The 22,985-nt window shown below is 47.0% G+C and overlaps 1 protein-coding gene across 1 annotated transcript in view; it reads right to left on the reverse strand.

Moving 5' to 3' along the window:
- Lgi2 (leucine rich repeat LGI family member 2) overlaps positions 1 to 4,835 on the reverse strand; it is a 32,413-nt gene extending 27,578 nt beyond the window's left edge. The window contains exons 1-3 of the mRNA XM_021163218.2: positions 4,451 to 4,835; positions 2,492 to 2,563; positions 650 to 721 (exon numbers count right to left, since the gene is read on the reverse strand). Of these exons, the coding sequence (XP_021018877.1) occupies positions 650 to 721; positions 2,492 to 2,563; positions 4,451 to 4,638 (332 nt within the window). The 5' untranslated portion in view covers positions 4,639 to 4,835. The remainder of the gene's footprint in view (positions 1 to 649; positions 722 to 2,491; positions 2,564 to 4,450) is intronic.
- Positions 4,836 to 22,985: the final 18,150 nt, after the last annotated feature.

Here is a 22,985-nt window from a genome sequence, read left to right on the forward strand (position 1 = left end):
GGATTAATGTTATTACTGACTTACCAAATACAAGGCTAGGACAACTTAAGGGGGAAGAGAAAGGTTTGAATGTGAGAAAGGCTGACATAAGAACCATAGCCAAGCTCATTGCTCAAGGGGAAAACGGTCCATCTGAAGAAGGGAAGAGAATTCCCTCTCCTGTTTTCTTGTTGTTATGGTTTGATTTGGGTTTTCATTTTTAGAAAAAGGAAAAATCTAATTAGACCTTCAACACGACTCCCAGAAGCCAGAGCCAATGGGATATGGGACAGCTGGATAAAAACCAGGCAGTTTACCCCCAAATAGGGAAACTTTGTTAGAAAAAAAAAGCCCCCAGAAGTGTCCAGCTCTATTTCTGGCCCATCAGCAAACCCATGCCTAGTTATGGAGGTAAAAATATCCAACGCGATTTCCAACTGTGCTTGCTACATGACAAATTAAAGGTCAGCAGAGAATGAATGAGTGAGTGTCTCCCTTCCTGGGCTTTGTCTCCAGCCTCTTCCTGCCCTAGCACACTGAGAAGTAAGTCAACTCACAGGTCAGTGCTGGCATGAGAATGGGGTTTGCTGCCCCCCTCTCCCACCACAGGACACAACTCAGAAATCTCCCAGAGGCAACAAACTTTCAGCAGACACCACACAACACTTACAGGTATTCAAGATGAAAAAGGCCAGCAAAGGCATCGTCCCGGATCACCGTGAATGAGTTAGAGTTCAGCAATCTGAAAACAAGGCAGGTTTTAACAGAGATGGGAACGTGATATCACCTGAGGAAGCCATTTCTTTTTCTTTTGCTACGTGATGGTCCCTATGCAAATGAGGGCTATTCTCAGCCTAAGGACAACCCCTTAGGTCCCTAATGTCCTCACCACTGTGATAGGGACAGCAAGAAAGGGAATTTCCCCCTTTGGCTGAATTTCCCCCACTGTCTCCAATACTACCTGTCTCACGCCTGGAGGAACTTAGGAACTGATGGCCATCATTCAAAAGCAGTTTTCTCCTAGGCACAACAAGGCAGCCAATAAATATTTCAGGATGTCCAAGAAACCATGGAATTTCAGACCTGCAAGGTCCATAACCCAACTGTATCCTAGAGATTTTAAGCCCCAAGAAGATAAGAGACTTGACTAAAGTCATACAGTGGGAACCTAAAAGCAAAACTCCTTTCTACCACACTATACCTTCTCATGAGAAATAATCATTTTTTAAAAGGTTAAGAAGTCTCTAAAAGACTATCTCTATGTAGTTTTCAATTTGCGTGGCTAGGTAAATCCATTTGATAAATATTTACAAAACCACCTATGTTTATTTGACTAAATAATATCTACGCTATATTTCTATTCTAAAAGAGTGGAGATTTAAGGGTATGTATGTATTGCAAAGTTGTATGTCCAAAAATGTATCTGTGAACACAAGTGTGCCATAACATATATGTGAGGTCAGAGGATAGTTTGCTGGAGTTAGTTCACTCCTTCCACCAGACAGGATCAAACTCAGGTCATTAGGCATGGCGGCAAGCACCTTTGCCTACTGAGTGTGTCCTGTTGCTGGCATACGAACTGAGATCTTAAGTGGTAAGTTTAATGTTATAGTAGATATACAACATATTAAAGGCAAAACTAACAATGGCACCTTATTGTGGCTAAGAAGTGATGAGTATCTCTGACCTTTTCTACAGTGCATTGCTTGCTTTAGGTATAGTCTCACTCCATCCAAGAAAGATGGCAAGTGTCAGTGCTATATACTCACGACTGCCTGCTGATCTTTGTGTTGTTTGTGTAGTGTTAAGGATGGACCCCAGCGCTGCATGGTAGGCAAGCGCTGTACCACTGAGCTACATACCCTCCACACACACATACAGGCCCCTGCCTAGTGCACTGCTTTCGAAAAGTGACTGTGGGACAATTATTTTCACTATCATACATCAACTGACTTGGGTTTCAGGACCTTAAACAGGCACTCACCATGACTCGGTAACTTGGATGTGATTCCCTAAGAGGAGCTGGGGCAAACATAGTTTGGGGCTTCCAGTTTGGATCCTGACTCTGTGACTCAAGGCAAGGCAGTTACCTTTCCTGAGCACCAGTTTCTTCATCTGTCAGATGGGAAAACGAAAGTACCTTTCCTGCAGAGACGCCATGCCCGTGAGATAAAAACGCACACACCTGTGCTGCTTGCTGCATGCATGTGAGACAGACTGGAAGCATTCCTATCGAAGAGCAATATCAGGATTTTTTTTTTTAAAGATAAGCTTCTTTTTGAGGTGAGATGTTGGAGGTGAAACTCTGGTTATGGTCGATGCAGCCACCTCCCAATTGCCTGATCTGTGACTGAGATCTACCACAAGTCCCAGGGGAGAGCTTGGCCTAAGTCAGGGAAGGCCCTGGAGCAGGAGAACAGTGGTTTAATGTGGACCAGCTAGGGTGACTCGGAGGGCTGTTGGTTGTAGGAAGACCCACAGGAACAAGGCAGGCACCACATCTCATACTCACAGCAGCTGCAGAGAGGGCAGGTGGGAAAACATTCGGTCCTTGATTTCCAGAAATGTTCCATTTACCAGGCTCCTACGGGCAAGAGAGGGACAGAGTGAGGCCCAGGGTCCTTTGAGGAAGTGCCGAGCCAAGTGGGCAGTGTGCAGTGGGCATTTCCTCCACCTGAACTTCACACTCCTCCTCTCTGGGTGAAGATTCCTGTGTTTGGCCATTGTCTTCCCGGGGAGCAAGATGAGAAAGAGGACAGTTGCTTCCCAGTATACTTGGTCAAGAGGAAAACTAGTCTGGCTAATAGAATCCAGTGCTACGTATGGGTCTGGCTCCTCTCACAGACATTAGCTCAGTCAGCTTAAATCAATTCCTGAGCTTCCCTCCCTTAACTCCAGGAGGCCTCCGCTGAAGGTGGATAATTACTTCACCCAGGATTCTGTTTGTGCAGACACAAAGTTAATGTTGGCCCACAAAACTCTGGGGTAGGATTAAGCATCCCCCCTTGGAAGCACAAGTCTCTGGAAGACACTCAGAGAACTTCTGACTAAATGCACTGTGAAAGCCTTGGGGGAAACTCACAGACACCTGAACTGGCCCAGGAAGCGAGAGGCAGGGCCATCTGCCAGACAAATGGTCGAGCTGGGAAAAGAAGCTTGGCTGCTTCTGCCTCAGGGTCTCCTGCCCTTTCTGGCCACAGCAGGATTTCCATACATGACTGGAGTTAACATGCAGAACACTTCAGCTTTGATCCCATCCAAAGGGTTTAACAAGAGAAATTCTAGAATCCTCCATGTGATCTAATTTAGCAAGAGTAAGAGGCAAACAGGCCTGCTGTGCCCACAGCCGAACTCTTCCAACTTTTTACAGATGTAAGCAGGATCTTGGACCCTCTCCCTCCCTGTACGCTGATGCTGTTTTTGCCCTGAAGAAGCACAGGACACGATGGAGAAGGCACAAGCAACGTGGTACCCAGAACTACCTTACCCTCAGGATCCCCTCCTCTACATCTGCAGGGTGTACCCCAGCACCTCAGCCTGGAATAAGGGGCTGTCCTAGCAAGAGATGCCCCAGCAATAAACAGACCACCCTCAGGTCCCTTCCTTAGCAACACTTCACCATTGCCACTGTGTGAGACCTAGTTGAAAGTGCTTAGCAAGCGAGTGGAGGAATCTCCCTGGTTAGTTCTGTCAGTGCTGGTAATACAACCCACCATGGAGAAAGATGGTAAAAAAGGGGGCCCTCTTGAACTCAAGGCAAGAAGTTGGAAGGTTTCCCTCACCAGGGGGCTCGGCTGGACACCATATACGGAAAAGCACTTAGAAGTCCTCTGGGTTTCCCCTATTTAAGCCACGTGGAGCAACCCCTCTACTTCCAGAAGCTGTGTGCCTTTGCACAGACTAGGCTTTTCCTAGCCTGCAGTGTGGAGAGGTCAGGAGGGGGCCAACCTCCCAGCAGAGCTGAGGCCCGCTGCGGTGAGGCCTCACCCATTCCTAATTAGCCGCTCAATCCGGGCGCGTACAGCTGCTCTCCAGTCACACACCCACCCACTCACCAACACAACAGAACCACTCAAAACTTTAAGGTACCCCAAGGATCACCCCGTGGCCCAAAATACAGGCTGTGGACTCTGATTCAGAGACCCTACCCCAAGGTGGGCCCTGGGTCTGCAGTAGCATCAGCTCCACCCCCCCCCCCCCAGGTAGGTCTGATGCAGGTGGCCTCGGGCCACAATGAGAAACTGTCACGCGGACCTGTCTGGATTCCCGTACTCTGGGGTTTGGAGTCCCCCTATCCTCCACTCCACACAGATTCCACCCACGTTCCATGCCCCTCAACCCAAAGGCAAAGAAAGGGACTAAGGAGCAGGGTCAGGTGGCGCTGCCCCAGCACCAGCCGCAACTCCCTGGCGGCGGCCGGCGCAGGGCAGGGCAGGGCAGGGCGGGGCGGAGATGGAGGGGTCCCACTCACAAGGAGCTGATGTCGCCAGGCACGATCCTAGGCACCCAAGAGGAGCCCACGCAGATGATGGACTCCTTGGTACAGCTGCAAGTGGCGGGGCAGCGCGCCAACCGCCTCACCTGCGCGCTCGGCGGGATGAGACACGCGGCGCTCAGCAGCAGCAACCCCAGAGCCCCGCCGCCTCTCCATAGCGCCATGCCGGGTCCCCCGGTCCCCGCCCGGGCTCGGACCCCCGCCGCCGCCGCCGCCCCGCGCCGCGCGCTCGGACCCAGCGCCGCAGCAGACGCGGGTGCCGCTTGCCGATCGGCCGCCAGCGCTGCTGGCGAGGACGCGGGCGCCGCGGGTGTGGGAGGCCGAGCCGCAGCCGAGCAGCATGCTGGCCGCCACCCCCACTCGGCGCCCCCCCACCCGCGCCCGGGCTGCTGGGCGGCCGCCGCACCCGCCTCACCCGCGCTGGCCTGACATCAGCACCCGCGCCCGCCGCGGGCCCGGACCAATGAATAATGCACGCGGGGGCCCGCCCCGCGGGGGAGGGGGGAGGGAAAAGTTGGATGACCTTGGGGGAGGGGCCGGCCGTGGCTCAGACCCCCTGGGGGCAGGGACCCTCAATCCTTCTGTGGGCTGCAAAGAATTTCACAGACAGTGGACTCCTTTCTACAGGGTCAAAGCCTGAGCTTCCTTCCCCGCAAAAAATAAATAAATAAATAAATAAATAAATAAATAAATTTTAGAAAGTAGAAACAGTAAGAACTGGAGCCTCTACACCCTCAGAAAAGTAGGAGTGGGGAGTACTGTCTTGATCTGGGAGAAAGGTCTCTATCCCCGAGTGCCCCGAAGAGGCCAGACCTTTGGCAGACTTCATTTATCTTACAGAGGACCTAATAAATGTGGCACAGGGGCCCGACTGGGCCACCTTGGCTGGCCCACCATGTTTCTGTGGGGTCTGAGTCTCCACTGCACCTCAGCTCACTGAAGACATCCCTTTTCAGTTGCCCAAGGAAACTAGAATCGCAAAACTGCTACAGCAGGGTATCCCCTGCCTGGCTGTTGGGCCTTGCAAAAACCTATCCTGCAAAGAAAAGTTTCCTGGCTCAACACGGTAGCTACGCCCCACCCCCACCCCCCTGATTAAATGATGGGGGACACAGATTGTTAGGGAGAGACAGAGTTTGTTGCTCTGAGCACTGGGCCTTTCATCTCCTAACCCTTAGCAGATGCTATCCATCTTCAAGAATTTAACTGATGAGAAAACTGAAGCCCAGGAGTCCTGGGTAGCTGTCAGAGTGTGCTGTTAACAGTCAACACCAAAGAGAAAGACTGGAGCCTGAGATGGGGATTTGTAACTGGCCCCAGGGAAACCCTTTTTACTTCTGGAATCTGTCTTAAGGAGCGTTAATGTTATCATAAGGTCGTGTGCTGCTGGGAGGCATGGAGGGAAATGCCAAAGCAGAACAAAGCATTATAGATCCCCTACCCCACCCCTGCAACTGCTCTGAGCTCAGGCCTGTCCATCAGGCTACCAACCTGGGCAAACCATTCTGATGTTAGCGTGTGCCTGAAACAAGTACAGCCAATGCAGAAGAGGAAATTCATCGGTGCTGCCTCTCATTCCCGAATCATTTTAGCACAATTCAATGGGGGAAATATCTGGCTGTCCACTATGGGAAAGGAGAAAAACTCTCCCTATGGGCAGGAAAGTTCAGTAGCTGGACAGATAGCCCAATAGAAGGACCTTCCCATAGGTACATGGATATAAGAGACTGGCCAAAGGGTGGAACGTGGGATGCTACTATGGCACTTCATGGAGAGAGTAAAACACGGTCTTAGTTACTTTTCCTGTTGCTATGATGAAATATCCTAACAGAAACATCACAAATAAGCAACAGTGGCACTATCTAGCAGAGATATCCAGGGCTCAGCCTCAGCACCAATCAGCAGGTGGGACCAGGAGGGACACCAAAAGAAGTTCCCAGTTGTGCCTCTCTCAGAGAAGCAAAGATCAGCAAAGACAGGAGACCAACAAGCATTGCTCAGCTAGCTCTGCTGGCAAGCCAGCTCAGCCTCCCTCACTGTCTGTTGAGTCCTATCTATAATCCCTCCACCCATCGCATGTCCCCCACAGGTCTTGCCTCAGCACATGAGTCTGTCTCAGCTGACATCACTCTGCCATCAGCCCGAGTCTACAGAAGTGGCAAGAAGCTGCAGCACACCACCAGAACTTTTTCAGTAACTTTCTCTCTATGGAGTCCTGACAAATGGAGCTCAACTATGCAATGTAAGGCGTGTGTGTCCTTTCACCGCTGTTTGCTTCGGTGAAATGTTCATTAACAGGTCGGCCTTAGCCTTTAACCTGTGTCCACTTCAGTGAAATGTTCCTTCATGTTCCACCCAGCAAAACACCATCCAACACAACTGACTTTCCAAAGAACACTAAAGTTTCCATCTCACTGAAAGTTCCTCAAAGATGTTCCTGAAGGTTTGTCTTCTAGGTGATTCCAGTTGGCACTCAACCATAACCATCACAGATATCACTGAAGGTCACCATGTATCCAACAGGTACATTGATGTGAACCACATATTATCATAGACTAGTCACACACACATACACAAACACACCCATACACACACATCCTGATATGCAAATAAGAGGCAGAGAGAGAAAGCTAACTGGGGAAATGGCATGGGCTCTGGAAATCTCAAAGTCCACCAAGCAGGGACACACCTCCTCAACATAGCCACACCTCCTATTCCTTCCCAAACAGTTCCACCAACTGGAGACCAAACATTCAAAGATATAAGCCTACGAGGGGCCATTCTCATTCAAATCGCCAGCATGCTAGAATCAGCTGCAGCCCATTCTGAGTACAGTGTAGAAAAAGACCAGAGGAGTAGGCCTGGCAGAGCTGTTATTTGTTTAGGCTCTGGTAGAGACACTAAGTGAGTGCTTGTAAATTATAAGGCACAGTTTATAAATTAAGAACATAAAAATGGAAATGCAGATTACTTTGGTTTAGTTCCAAGATCTTCAGCAGTTTGAGGGGAAGAAAAATGTAATAGACAATCAGAGAGACACAATCTGTTTCCAGGAACTAGTCAGAGATTGTGAAAATGTAAATGCCTTCATTCCAATGGACAGTTGTCCCCGTGAGGCCTGGCGATATGAACGCCCAGGCCTGTAGTGTAGGAAATGGTAGAACTCCTGTTTCTTTTTCTGAATTCTCACACTGTCTGTGCTTTACATTACTGCACATGCTTCAGCTTCAGAACTGTGTTCATTCATGCCCCTGCAATCAACCACCAGTCAGCACTGACTGGGAGCTTGCTAGGAGCTGGCAGTGGTAAAGCAAGGCCAAGACAGGCATACTCCCTACCTCCATTGGAGACAGACATTAAATAAAAGAATGTACTAATGGATAGGCAGATACAAACAGAGGACAGGATATGGGAAGATCTAGCTCAGGGATGAAGGAGACAAGGAGAAGCAGAGGCCAAGGAAGGCGGAGTGCAGGCAGAAAGCACAGCACATGCAAAGGCCCAGGACTGAGACGAGCTGAGTGCCTGGTCAAACTATATATGGCATGTTCAGAGATAAAGGATGGGGTGCCATGAGTTCTGGAAGGTAGGAGCAAACAAATCACACAGGACGCTGCAAGCCAAAGCAAGGAGCTCAGCTGTCCTTCCTAATGCCAGAGGGACCTGAGTCAGAGAATTGGCATGATGTCATATACTTCCAAGTAGCTGATTCTGACTGACAAGTCAGACCCAGAAAGGGGGAAAGGCAGCTGGGCTCTATCTACAGCAGGAAAGAACTATGGTGCAGTTTCAAGAGGCATCCTCAGGGAAGAGTCAGCAGAGCTCACGTTCATTTCAGGCGGGAAGTCAAAGGAATCGAGTGCCAAGGTTACCTCTCAAAAGCTGGCTAGGGCCTGTGTGTGATGGATGGTGGTGTCACTTCCCAAGATGACAATGTCTGAAAAGGAAGAGGGCTTGGTGAGAGAGGAGTGTCAACAGTTTGGTGTCAGGGACATTGAGTTTTAAATGTCCAGGAGGCATCCAAGTAATGTACATGCCGAATGGGTCTTTAGATGCCCGATCATAATGGTTCATACTGGTCGGGAGGAGTTATGGGAGGTAGCCTTCACATCCCCTGGTGAAGCTTCCGTTCTTTCTCCGTTCTCAGTGTGCTGTTGGTAAATTGCATAAGCGGGAGGGAGACATTTCAGACGTACATTATCGAGAAGATACCTCTCAGATGTATTCAGCCAGGAACAATGCATATTACAGAGAACTGTGGAGCTAAGAATACTGCAGTTGGGGATGTATTTTTAGATCGCAAGTACTCTTCAAGTCCTAAACTGACTATAATAAGTCTTTTGAGAATCCTAGAGACTTTCTCATACAGTTACTCTCCCTTCCCAACTTGCAGACTGAAGTCTGCCAACAGCCCCACCTAAGTGTCCCCACAGAACCGCAAGCCTTGGAGAGCTATCCCAGCACCCAAAGCTCTTGGCTCCCAAGCTTAGAGAGAAATTTTGCCCACTCAAACCTCAGAGGCATTTGGTTTGAATGATTGCACTTTGATGATCCCCCAGTACTGTCCTCCCTCACACACACACACACACACACACACACACACACACACACACACACACACTGAGTTTGCCAACCCCAGTTCCACGACATCCAATCTGCCACTCTGTGTTTGGCTGCTGATCAAACAAACACAGAAGCTATTTCTGCCCCCCTCCCAGGCCCCCATCCCACCACAACCCCACCCCCGCTGCTTTTATCAAGAAACCCAGGTGAGTCCACAGGCTGGAACCCACTCTGAGCTGCCCCTTGATTTCAATCAAGTCCCAAAGGACTGCCTGTGGGTGGGTGTCTTGCCCCTAGGACACTGACAATAGCTTTTAGTGACCTTTGTTACCTTGTCCTCACCACCCGTGAAGTGGAACCTTACGAGCCATTGTTAGCTTTCACCAGCAGCTATGTGGTCTCATGGCAACAGGACATAAGTTTGCATGATAAGGAATCACACGTCTTCAACCACATGGCTCACTTGAGGGGCAACTTCAGCTTCCATTTCAGACATCATCTCCACGAAGTTGTTCCAGAACACTCCGTTCGCCAAGCCACACAGACCGAGTAATTGATTGGTGACAGTTAGTATTAAATGTCAACTTCATACCTGGGAGGCAGGTCTTGGGGTTCATCCAGGAAGGATTGTCTGCATAAGATTAGTCTCTAAATCATCTAAAAGGAATTGTTTTGATATGTTACTTGACATGGGAAAACCCACCCACTGTGTGCAGGACCATTCCCCAGGCAGAGGATCCTGGACTATGTAAGAGAAAAAGTTAGGGCTGGAAAGATTGCTCCGTAGTTAGGAATGTGAACAGCATTATAGAGAAGCAAGTTCGGTTGTCAGTGCCCACATTGTCTGGTTCATAACGGCTTGTAACATGTGGTCAAAGGGAGTCCATGTGTCTGGCCTCTGTGGGTACCTGCTCTGGCATGCATAGACTCAAATACAAAATATAGATGCACGTAATTTTTTAACTAAAAAAGATGGGGGACATAGTGGTCAACACCTTTAATCCAGCACTCGGGAGAGGGAAGCAGGCAGATTTTTATGAGGTCAAGGACAGCCAGAGATACATAGTGAGACTTTGTCTAGAAAATAACTGCAACAACAGTAATAATAAACACTTAAAGAAAGAGTGGAGGAAGTGAGCGTTGCGCTCATCTTACTGCAGAGGCATTGCCCAGCTGCTTCAAGTTCCCGGGCTCTTGGCTTCCCTGCAGTGGTGAACCATGCTTTGAACTGTGAGCTGAAATAAACTCTTTCTCTTTTAAGTTGCTTGTCGGGCAACAAGAACAGCAACAAGAAAAGAAACCAAATGTAGGTTTCACAAAACCCTTGAGGGAGCACTTTCATGAAACAATAGGGAGCACTCCCTTCCCTACCGACCAGGGAGCTGTGTTGCTGAGGGTAAGAGAGTCCACACAGCAGGAGCCAAACCCTACCTACAAGTGGGCTGCTGTGACAGTTTAGGGACCTCAAGTCAAGCAACCCATTCAAGTGTTCAGTTATGTGGGATAATAGATATCCCCCTTCGTTTAAGTAGTATGAGTCTGGGTTTTATCCAGGGTCCAACTCTTCTCTTTAGCCATTATCAACAGCAGAAGACAATATTCGGGGACACTGAGAGGAATCTCAGAAGTGACCGAAAACAAAAGCCAGGTCCCCATCTTCACTTTTTCTATGATTACCTCATTTAGTCAAAACAAACGAATTGTTTGTTTTGGTGGAGGTGTGTGCACATGTGTATGCACATGCATATGCAGGTATATATGTACTTGTATGTGTGTGGGGGAGAGGCAGGGCCAGAGTTCAACTGTGAGCATCTTCATAAATGATTCTCCATCTTATATTTTGAGACTGCATCATCTTTTATTGAACTGGAACTTGTCAATTTAGCTGGACTGACTGGCCAGGGAGCCTGCAGGGACACTCCTGTCCCCACAACCCAGCACTGGACTATAAGTCCATCATGCCCAGGTTTTTGCAGTGCTTCTGGGGGTCAACTTCCACTTCTCAAGCTTGCATAGCTGTCACTACTTTACTGACCAAGCCACGTCTCCAGCCTCTTCCCACAGTACTGTGATGCCTTTGTCAAAGAAATTTTAATGATGTGGTGGTTCCATTTTTACCAAATTTGCATATTAATGTTTATTGTGGCACTATTAACAGTTTTCAAATTATAGGACCAACCTATGTGTCCATCAACAGATGAGTGGATAAAGAAAATGTGGTCCAGATATATTGGAGTTTTATTCAGTATAAAGAAAAACAAAGTCGGAACTGGCTCAGTAATTAAGAGCACTGGCTGCTCTTGCTGAAGACCCAAGTTCAGTTCCCAGCACCCACAAAGGTAGCTCACAAACAGCTGTGACTCCAGTTCCAGAGGATTTGTTGCCCTCTTCTGGCCTTGAAAGGTATTGCATACACATGGTATGCATACCAACATGCAAGCAAAACATTTATACACAATAATTAAATCTTTTTTGGGGGGGAGGGGGTTCGAGACAGGGTTTCTCTGTGTAGCCCTGGCTGTCCTGGAACCCACTCTGTAGACCAGGCTGGCTTCAAACTCAGAAATCCGCCTGCCTCTGCCTCCCAAGTGCTAGGATTAAAGGCGTGTGCCACCACTGCCCAGCCAATATTTTTAATTTAAATTAGAAAACAGAAATGCATACACTCAGAAGTGCCCTCTCTCTTCTTTTGAGCAGCATTTCTGTTCTGCTGATTTTCTTGGGGGGCCTTTGCTGACTTTTTTTTTTTCTGCTTTGATTTTCCATGCTTTGACCCTACATTAACTACCTATTCTGTCAGGGACTGCTGTAATTTCTATATCTATCTGTATGGAATTCTGCACTTTATAAAATTCTCCACCAGTTAGAGTCTCTTTATTATTCAAGTCACCTTCCTTTGAGTTACTTTATATTTATAAGCCAGAATACCTTTAATTATGCTCCTACTTCTAGGAGAAAATGCTAACTCTAGTTGGGTTAAATGGGATAGAGGCACACCTGAGAGGTCATGCACAGAGGGTTCATGATATGTCCCCTAAAACAAGCACAGTATTCTGCATGACAAGTGTTCAGTCTCAAATTCACACGACAGTTTTATGGGATATCTCTGCTCTTCTTAGTGAGCACGCTTAGAAGAAACTTCACTTTATCAGAATGAGTCGTGAAGTAGAGATTTAACTTAGATTTATAATAAGGGGCCTTAAAATAGCCTCTAAGCTGTTCTCTTATCCTAAATCAAAATGAGTCTCGTGCTTTACATTCTGGCCTTTTATCTTCTCCAGACTCATGCTTTCAGAGCAGCCTTTGGTCCCTATTTATTTTTAATCAAATCTGAAACTTAACAATTTCCCTGTTCCACAGCATCTGAGTTACTCTGTGATCATATGCTCTTGATCAGCTGGGCCGAACCACATCAAAACGTGTTCTGACGGAATCCTCTGAAAGGCTCCCACATGAACCCCAAAGACTGCCTATTTATTGGGTCTCCTTATATCATGGTTCAGATCTAAAATGTCCCCTGAAGGCTCCTGCTATGAGCATTTGGTCTCCAGTTTGTGGAACTATTTAGAAAGCTGTGGAGCATTTAGGAGATGAGCCTTGGCTGGTCGAAGTAAATTACTAGGGTTGGACCTTGAAAGGGCTGTAAACTGCCCATACTTCCGGCCTAAGTCTTTGCTTTCCTGGTCTGCCAAAAATGTGAGGAGCCCAGCCACATACTCTACTCCTTGCCACAGATACAATTGCCCCAATTACTCAACACAGACACAGCTGCCCCCATTCTCACTATAGAGGCAGCTGCCCCACTCCTCACCATAGATTGATCTGCTCCACAGTAAGACCTTTCCCACTCTGGTAAATGGAAATCCCTCTGGAGCCATGGGCCATAATAAACTTTCCTGTCTTTGAGTTGCTTCCAGCAGGTATTTTGTCAGAGTGCCAAGAAAAATAGCTAATGCAAAAATATAGTACCAGGAGTGGGGTTGTTGCTGTGCTAAATCTGACTCTATGGATAGTACCAGGAGTGGGGTTGTTGCTGTGGTAAGTCTGACTCTATGGTTAGTGGGCTTTATAAGTGGGTTGCATGAGGAATACAGAAGACTTTAGAAATGGAGGCTAGAGAAGCCTCAGAAGGCTAAGAGTAAAATGCTATAGGCAATATGTGGTAAGTGTTCAAAAGACTAGACTTGATTGACATGAAGAAATGTAGCTCTCAGATTTAAGCCAAGAACCATGGCGAGGATGGCAAAAACACATTTCTGTAGTGAGACCATGGACTCAGTTTTCCACTGCTCCCTGCAGGCCTAGCTATGGGTGTCTCCTCTTGACTTCACCTATGTCTTACAGGAAGAATTCTTCAGATAAGAAGTCGGCAAAGCTTATTTCTGGTACTCTCCACACACCCAGAATCTTCATTTTCTGGGCACTTCAAAATGGAGTACTATCAGTGTAATTAAGAGAATTCCCAACACACTTGCTAGCAGCCTGTTTTTATGGAGGGGATTTCTTAGTTGAGGTTCCCTTCCCTCAGATGACTCTAGGTCAAGGAGCATTGAATATGGGATCAGAGTTGATTATTTTGAACCCCATTTCCACTGTTTTTCTTCAAGATATTGATTTTCTGTTTTGAAGGTGGGAGAGAACTGTATACAACCACCTTGTTGCTAGGAAGATCAGTAAATTCCTTATATATGATACAAGTTAACCAAACAGTTAGCAAGTTTATCTCTATTTATTTAGTAAGAACCATAAATTATCACAGATGCAGATACCATGATGTATGCACTACCTAGTTTTATGTCAATTTGACCTAAACTAGAGTCATATGAGAGGAGGGAAACTCACTTAAGAAATTCCATCCCTAAACTTGGACTGCAGGCGAGTGTGTTTGGAATCTCCTTAACTAGGGATTGATTTAGACTACCCTAGGCCCCTGTAGGCAGTGCCTCCCTTGGCATTGTCCTAGGTTCTAAAAGAAAGCAGGCTAAGCAACCCATGAGGAGCAAGCCAGTAAGCAGCACTCTTCCATGGCCTCTGAATCAGCCCCTGCCTCTAGGTTTCTGCCATGTTTGAGTTCCTGTCCTAATGTCCTTCAATAATGAACTATGGAATAATATGGAAGCATAAGCCTAATAAACCCTTACCTCCCCAAGTAGCTTTTAGTTATGTTATTTCATGGCAGCATAAATAGGTACAGACATTGGAAGATATAAATCTAACACAGATCATTTTCCTCCAGAAGTTTCAAATGTCCTCAGGAAATTAAGATTCTCTTGTGTCAGAAAAGCTTCCTGGACTCTCTGAGTTATCTTAGTTCTTTCTCATCACTTTTCTATAGCTTCAAGAGATGGAATTTATGTGTCAAGCTGAAGACTAAAAGGTGCCATCTTCTCCTTTCTAAGCAACTCCTATGGACCTGGCTCTATGACAGACTCTGAAATCCACCATAGACAATGTGATATCTGCTGCCTTCAGAGAAACTTTTATATCAATGAATCTAGTGAATACTTAGAACTCTGCAGTTAACAGCCCACCCCACTCTCAGCCAATGGGACTATCTTAGGGTTCTACTGCTGTGAACAGACACCGTGACCAAGGCAACTCTTATAAGAACAACATTTAATTGGGGTTGGCTTACAGGTTGAGAGGTTCAGTCCATTATCATCAAGGTAGGAACATGGCAGCATCCAGACAGGCATGGTGCAGGAGGAGCTTGAAAGTTCTCTGTCTTCATATGAAGGCTGCAAGCAGAATACTGGCTTCCAGGCAGCTAGGCTGAGGGTTTCAAGACCACTTCCACAATGACACACCTACTCCAAAAAGGCTACACCTCCTAATAATGCCACTCTCTGCACCAAGCATATGCAAACCACCACAGTGATTCACAGGATCCTGTAAAAGAGCAAGATGGTAGAGGTGCTAAAAGCCCCTCATCCCCCCACCGCCCTCATACCAGGGCAGCACCAGACTTGCCACTGCACAGAGACATATTTCCATCCCTTAAGCAGGCCTAACTTCCTGGTTCTGAGTCTTTTGATGACCCTGGAGCTTAGAATTTATGTGTCTGCTAAAGACTGGTAATTTGTCAGGCTAGCAGGTGATCCATCATTTATGGAAGGGCAAAGGGTCTTTCTATGGACCCAATACCTGTCATACAAGAGGAGCAGATGGTCATAAATTCCATATTTGTCCTCAGCAGGTCATCTTCGTTCATATCACACTGAGGCTTATTTTCCATTATGCAGAAATTTTTGAGAGTGTCTGTTAAAGCACACAATGTTGTTGAGATATTTACCTTATCTACTCACTTTGAAGAAGAGAAACAGCCCTTAGGGGCACAATGACAGTATCTGACATTTGCACGGAGTGCTTACAATTTGTAATGCCTTTTACCTCTCTGATCTCAACAACAGTTCGTGATAACCCTGGATCAGAAGAAGAAACCTAGGCATAGCAAGTAGCTTGTCCAGAATCAGACAACTAGAGTTGCTATGTCAAACACTGTACTGAACGCTAATGCTTGCCACATTCTAGAAAAGGCAGAAACCTAGCTGTTCCTACCTCCTTACCCCAACTATTTTGAAGGAATCTTTGATGTTAAAACTTTTCTGAAAGCAAGATGAAATATGACCATTCATAATCATCATCAGAGAGCAATGTTGTAGGGTATTTGATCACACTGTGAACCCTGAGATTGTGTTGTTTAGTGGAAAAACCAGTTTGTAGTTGTGATGTGTCTTAGCCTTAGCACACTGGCATGCCCTTAGTACACACCTTTAATCCCAAGCAGTAAACTTAGTTTGTAAAAGGAAGTAGCCATGTTTGAAAGTGATACCTAATTGAGTGACAAAGTGATGAATCAGAGAAAGATTTGACAGAATAGGACATCCCAACTCTCCAAGAAGAGAGGGGAAAGGGAAGCTACTTAAGGAGCAGTGCAGAGAGGAGAAGGAGGCAGCTTTATCAAGGCAGTTGTACAGAGACAGGTTGCAGAGAGAACAAACTAAACACAGGGGGAAACAGAACAAGCCAGAGAATGAGAAGGAGCAGAAGATTAGAACAGATTGCTAGAGTTAAGTTTGAGGCCAAGCAGAACAAAATATCAGAGCCCGAGGAGGAAGCCAGATTGAATCAGTCAGCTTGAAGAGTAATTTGAGCCAGAACAGCTGAGTTGAACCAGCCATCCAGAGCTCAGAAAGGGCTAGGAAGAGTGAGCTTATTCGGAAACAAGACTCAGAGGCTGAAAACATTCTGGACCTAGATAAGATTAGGCTAGAAGCTTCTAGGACTAAGCCTAGGTTAACGGACAGAGGCAATAAGCCTCTGAGAAGACAATTACATCAGGCAAATTAAAATTACCTTTACAGAGTCAGTCTTGACAACTCAGACACATGGGAATGACAAGATGACCATGCCCAAACATCCCAATAGGTCCCAGCTGAGTGTGTGGGAAATGGCAGAATGACTGTTCTTTATAAACTTTCTCTAGGCAACTAAGACCTAAAGGCAAAAATCTCCAAGAACCAAGACAGAGCTGCCGATGGTGGAGAAGAGCAGCAGGGAAGACAGTCACCCTTGGAGATCATTCTTGAGGGCCAGCTGGAAAGCTTCCCCAGCTGCCCTCCACAGCCCTCGTGGTTCTAATGGAAGCTTCAGCACCTCCAAGGGGTGCCATCCCAGACAGCCCTCTGTATTTTTATTTTTTATCCTTTATAAGAAATAATAGAATTCATAAATAATGTCTTGGTTTTAGACTCATTTGGGAAATCTGAAAATGTGCCTTGAGAATAGCACACTCTGATCGAGTTTACTATATTTTAGACAATGTAATTACAGCTGGATTCCCCAGAAAGATTCTTAGCATCCTTTCTGATCTATGGACAGGCCACCGGAAAAGGCATCTGATGACCTTCAGAGAGCTAAAAGTTGCTGCTGCTGTTGCTGCTGCCGCTCCTGGATCAGTGGGCTACTCTTGAGATATATCTTTATATTGCTTGAATATGTGTAGGGGTACTTGTACCACTGTGTGTGTGTGTGTGTGTGTGTGTGTGTGTGTGTGTGTGTGTGTGTGTCTGTGTGTCTGTGTGTCTGTGTGTCTGTGTGTGTGTCTGTGTGTGTGAAGTCAGAGGACAACTTTCAGGAGTCAGTTCTCTCTTTCCACCATATAGGTTCCAGGGATCAAATTTTAGGCCATCGGGCTTAGCAGCCAGCATTTTTAGCCACTGAGCCATCTCAGCAGCCCATAGCAGGATATCCACATCAGGATATCTTGGGCCTTCATCTGCTACGATGTGCAGTGCTGTAGGAGCTCCATCTGCTCCGAGCTCACCCCAGGCTCTCTTGGACCTCTGGCATGCAGTGAGTGCCTTTTGACATTGCTCGGAGGCAGACCTGATCTGGACTGAGAGGGAAAGGCCCACTGGGGAGCAGAAGTAAAGGCTGGAGTAATCTGGGCAGAGGAGCCATCTATGGCAGGGTAGGCATGAAGACAGTCTCCACCAGCCCATTGGGGAGCTGGAGACAGAGCTACCACAGGGAGAAGTCCCACATGGGTCCCCAGTGGAAATGGCTGGAGCTTATACCATCACCTTGTTCAGTCACAGTCTGGGGTTTCCTGGATGAAGAAGGATCTCAGCTCACAGACTGAGGAGGATCCCATGAAGCAAATAGCTGGAGGCTATCAGCCAAGCACACGGCTAGCCCCTGAACAGCTTAGTCCTTTGGTGGGGAGTCATCTGAAGTACCATTCTCTGGTTCTGCTGCAAAGCGGGAAAGGCGTGTGGGCTGGGTCAGTGGACATAAACAGAAAGGGTCTCAGTGAACACTACTGCACATCTCTAGGGCTCTCTGACTGACAGACATTATTCCTGATGCTTCACGAGGAACTCGTGCTCTACATGGGACTTAGTTGTTGCTTACGCTTACAGAATGCTAGCTGTTATTTCTGCTGGCTTCTCTGTTCTATAGGAATGGGTAAACCGGTCAAGAAAGATGAAAAAGGAGGCTTAGTGTGTAGCTCAACAGTAGAGTGTTTGCCAGGGAGGAGGGCAATGAAGACCCACATCTGTGCAGTTGCAGAAAACATAGGTCCTGGCTCATCACAGGCCAGAGACTCGAGCTTGCTCTGCCGTCTTCACCATTTAACAGGGATAAGCTGAGAACAGAGGTATTTAAGGCCACCATTGAAGAGGCTACAGAGGACACCATGCCCAGTGAAGGAGGCTACAACCAATCAAGAAGGCCACACCTGGGTGTGTTTTAGCCTAGGAGGAGCCTGGACCAGTGGCCTCAGAGTTCTGGGTCCTCACATGGATCCCCGGCTCAGGTGTTCCCATAGCTGACCCACTAGCCATGCCTTGGGACTCTGTAGGAGAAGGGATCTCAGAAGGAAAAGCTGTCTGTCCTTCTTGCAGGAGGAATGTGACAGAGGGCAGCTCCCAGGGACACTGAGAGCTGAGCCCAAAAGGCTTGGGAACTTGGAGCCATGAGCTGGCTGGCACAAGGGCAAGGTGATGTTGTTTGTATTTCAATATTAATTTGGACCCCCAAAACTAGTTGTCCCAGAGACTGAGAAAAATAAGCACATAAACACTAGCTAAGTGATCCTACCCCCAGTTAGTTGTGATTGCTAATTAAAGATGCCAACAGCCAATAGCTGAACAGAAGAGACATAGGTGGACTTTTGGTTCCACAGGCTTGTGGTCAGAAGAGAACAAGAAAGAAAAAGAAGAGATGGCTCAGTGGGTAAGAGCACCCGATTGCTCTTCCGAAGGTCCAGAGTTCTAATCCCAGCAACCACATGGTGGCTCACAACCATCCGTAACGAGATCTGGCGCCCTCTTCTGGAGTGTCGAAGACAGCTACAGTGTACTTACATATAATAAATAAATAAATCTTAAAAAAAAAAAGGTATCTTTAAAAAAAAAAAGAAAAGAAAGAAAAAGAAGAAGAATATGGAGGAGAGGAGGAAGGAGAAGCCACCATGGGTTAAGGGGTCAAGAGAATATCGTGGCCCTGAGAGTTCCCAACTGAAGTTAAGAGCAGCCCAGATGGAACATAGTAAATGATAACTCGGGGTTATGGATAGGAAAGAAGATTCTAACAGCATGAAGGGTAGGCAGCTGCCCAGCTCTTGTGCTGTTTAAGGCTTATTGTATATACAGGAGATGGAGTGTGTCTTCCATCCAGGAACTAAACGATCAACACATTGGATGGGTGGTGGGGGGTGGCAGTAGTAGAAGCCCCGGGCAGTCTCAGTACCTACCGTTCCTTTTTAGTAACGTGCTGAGCACAGGTGTGTTCAACTCAGCATAAGCATCTCTGTACCAGAGTCAAGTGGTCACCCTGGGGTGCATGCCTGGCATGATTTCCTGATTCTCCAGGACAGCACGTTCTGTCCTGCCCATTGACCCGCTTCCCAGAGCCAGGTGACAAGAACCCTGTGGCCCCGGAGATAATTAGTTTGTGATCCAGCAGTTTTAGGAAATGAGTCATGAGACACCCCTCCCCGAACAGATGAAGGACTCTCAGGGGACAGAAGAAATCAGAGTATGTGTGTTGGGGCCTCCTTTCTGTCACGCAATGACCATCCCCAGCATGCTGCTATAGTCTCCAGCTAAAGAGGACATTGAGGCTTCAGGAGGGATTTCATCAGCCAGAGGGTGGATGGAAATGCTAAGGTCCCACCCGCCATGCTGGCAAACCCTGTGCCCACTCGGGTGCTGAGGACTAAGGCTCCACGGAATTCCAGTTCTGTCTCATGGTCTGTCTCACCTTCGCTGAACCATGGCCCACCCTTTGCTTTGTTAACCCCATCTCTCAGAAGAGTCTCCTGATTTTAAATCCTGTCCCTGTTGTCTTCTAAAATGTTCCCACCCTCATCTTCATCCATGCACACTGCTTCTGCTTCCTAAGTGGTTCCCGTACTTAGCTTATTTATTTGCATTGATGTCTGTTTTCTCATAAGAGCACAACCTTTCTAGAAGCATAGTCCCTGCTGTCTTGTTCTCTTCTCAGTCCTAAAGTCCCAGGATAGCCCATAGAGGAGAGTGAGAGGATGTATGGATGGCATTGAGGCTGCTCCTGCAGAGGTCTGAGGTAGTGGCCTTCCACTGCCCCAGCACAGCCCACGCTAGATCACAGCCTCAAAAGTTCACTGACAGAATAAAGGAAAGAACACAGTCAGGACTCATTTCCTCCAGAAAATGCTAAAGATGGAGCACCACACAGAGAGAAGCCAGGGAGAGCCAGGAGTTCTCTAGACCACTGGGGTCATTCAGACTCTGGTCTAAGAAAGGAAAGAGAAAGGAAGAAGAGATGGAAGATGGAGGAGTGGGGATGGGGACGAGAGGAGAAGTTGTTCAGATGTAACAGGCTCATCCCTAAGCCGTCCTGAACTAGTTAAGTCCATGAATCCTTAAGTTAATGACTTACGCTAAACTTGCAATTGGACATAATATAATTTCCCAATAGGCTGGTGGTTTTCTTTTGGTTCTTCTTTACAATTCTATAACTATGGTTATTTACTATAGTGCCCCCCACCAGCCGGGGGTGGGATGGCAGGGAGCCATTTATCCCATCTATTCCAGATCTCATCAAGTTAACACTGAGATAACAACCATAGATGTTAGGTGACTGTAAACAATCTATGTGTGGGTGGGCCATACATCCCATAACTTTAAGCACATATATATCTCATCATGTGTGCACACATATGAGATTGTAAATATGTTTTGTTCTGGTTTGTTTTGGTTTTGGACAGGTCACTTCAAGGCTAGACATTCTTTTTGTTTGTTTGTTTGTTTTTGTTTTGTTTTTCAAGACAGGGTTTCTCTGTGTAGCCATGGCTGTCCTGGAACTCACTCTGTAGACCAGGCTGGCCTCAAACTCAGAAATTTGCCTGCCTCTGCCTCCCAAGTACTGGGACTAAAGGCGTGCACCACCACTGCCCCACAAGGCTAGATATTCTTTATACCAGTCCCAGGGAGCTAGAAATCCTCTATCCTGTGGTCCAATATCATCTTAATGAGAGACATCACTATATCAATGGGGAACCTACTTCCTTCAAAGTCCTATCCCAATGCTGTGGGTTAGACCTTTGACATGTGAATTTTGAGGAGACCTCAAATCAACGCAGATATTCACAAGATGTTTTCATTTCAATCTTCTGATCAATATAAAAATATTGAGCTATCTTATTTTCTTCATATTAAGTCATCGAAACACAGAGTTGAATTTTATACAGAGGCGTCAACTTTAGCGGTGTGCTTTGCAGTTAATGACAGTTTACACTCACAGTGCTAAATTTTCCTCAGCTACATTTTATCTATGTTTGCTATTTAACACATTTCTAGTTGAAAAAAGAAGCATATGCCCAAAGTTTTCAAAACATACTTCAAAGTTGTCCAGTAATTGAACGGAATACCTAAAGAGCCATCTTCCTTCAACTGTTCTGCATGAGAACGCACGGGGTGTCTTTACCCACATAGACTGCTACCACGTCCTTGAACGTCCCCCAAAACCGTGCTACATAAACTACTGGCTTTTATTAAATGCATAGTCTTGGAGATTTTGTTATAGCAACCAATTATCTAAAGTAGACTTTTAGGGGAAAGAATCTATCATCTTAGAGCATGGACCAGCAGGTCTGGAGACACTGGCATCTTCCCTAAAGAACCCAGGAGGCCTCTTCTCATAGAATATCTCACTAGCCTTTATTCCTTTCTCCCTGATAAGGAAGCTGGAGCTTAGAGAGGTTAAACAGCTTGTCCAGGTCACGTTTGCTTCATAGCTGGCTTAGTCCTTCAGCATCCCAGAGGCCCACTGTAGAAATCCTGGTTCCATCTCCCCTTGAGCTTCGTTCTGGCGCTGTTATTCCCGTAGGCTTCATATCTCATAGGAAACATAAATACTCGTGCAATTAATACAGGATCCAAGGTGAACTCACAGATGGCCTCTGGGCCCCTTAGTGTTTTAATGGCTTTCTGGTGTAGCAGGATACCAGCCTCCAGTTTAGCTTTCTCCTCAGACCACAGGCGTCCAGCTGTGCTGGCTGAACCTAAGCACCTTCTAGGGTCCTAAAAACTTCTTTGATCTGAACCGGGTGAGGTTTTGAGTATCTAATCCCTGCTCCCTACCATACAGTTGTGAGAATCTGCGTGGACTATCTACCCTGAATGAGGGAGGCAATATCAGTGAGGTTTCTGGTGCTGTTGCTCCATGGTTGTAGCTCAAGCATGCACAGTTTTAAAATTAGGGAGTAATAATCATGTTAAAATGTAAAGCGTACCTCCTCAAACTCCAAACTCAGGAAACCACTGTGGTGAGGGGTTCGTTCATTCAACAGTCATTGATAGAGCCTCTAATATATGCCAGGCTCTGTCCCAGGCACTGGGGCTGTAGGAAGTCGGTATTTGTGAAGACTCACCCCTAGGTTTGGGAACTAGCAGGTATACACATGCTGAGAAGCATCCGGAAGGCATATGAGGACATGGGTGGTATTTAGGAAGCTGAGTAAGTGCAGGGAACGTTGCACAGAGGAGACAGAAGGCAACAAAGGCCTTGGGGCACTTGAGGGCTTGGTGTGTGCAAGGACAGACAGAAGGCAGAGGCAGGTAGCCCTGACTGTGGAAATCAGCAGGCTGACATCAGAGCAGTCAGAGGGAGCTTGCAGGGCACAGGGAACAGTTTGGGGTGTGGTGGAAATAGCTGAAGGAAAGGAAAGGAAAGAGGTGAGAAGCTAAGACACGCAGCCTCTAAAGGGCTTGCTGTGCAAAGGACAGACCGAAGCAAGCCAGAGGAAGCAGGAAGGTCAGGCTCTAGAAGGGTCCTGGGGAAAATGTCACACAGGCTTGGGCTTGTCACAGTTGTAGAGAATTGAGGCTGCCATCTGTACTTCCAAGAGTTTCAACCCACACTTAGCCTCTTCATTTAGTAGCCCTGAATCCTGGAG

This window comes from Mus caroli, chromosome 5 (genome assembly GCF_900094665.2).
Source record: "Mus caroli chromosome 5, CAROLI_EIJ_v1.1, whole genome shotgun sequence".
NCBI lineage: Eukaryota > Metazoa > Chordata > Mammalia > Rodentia > Muridae > Mus > Mus caroli.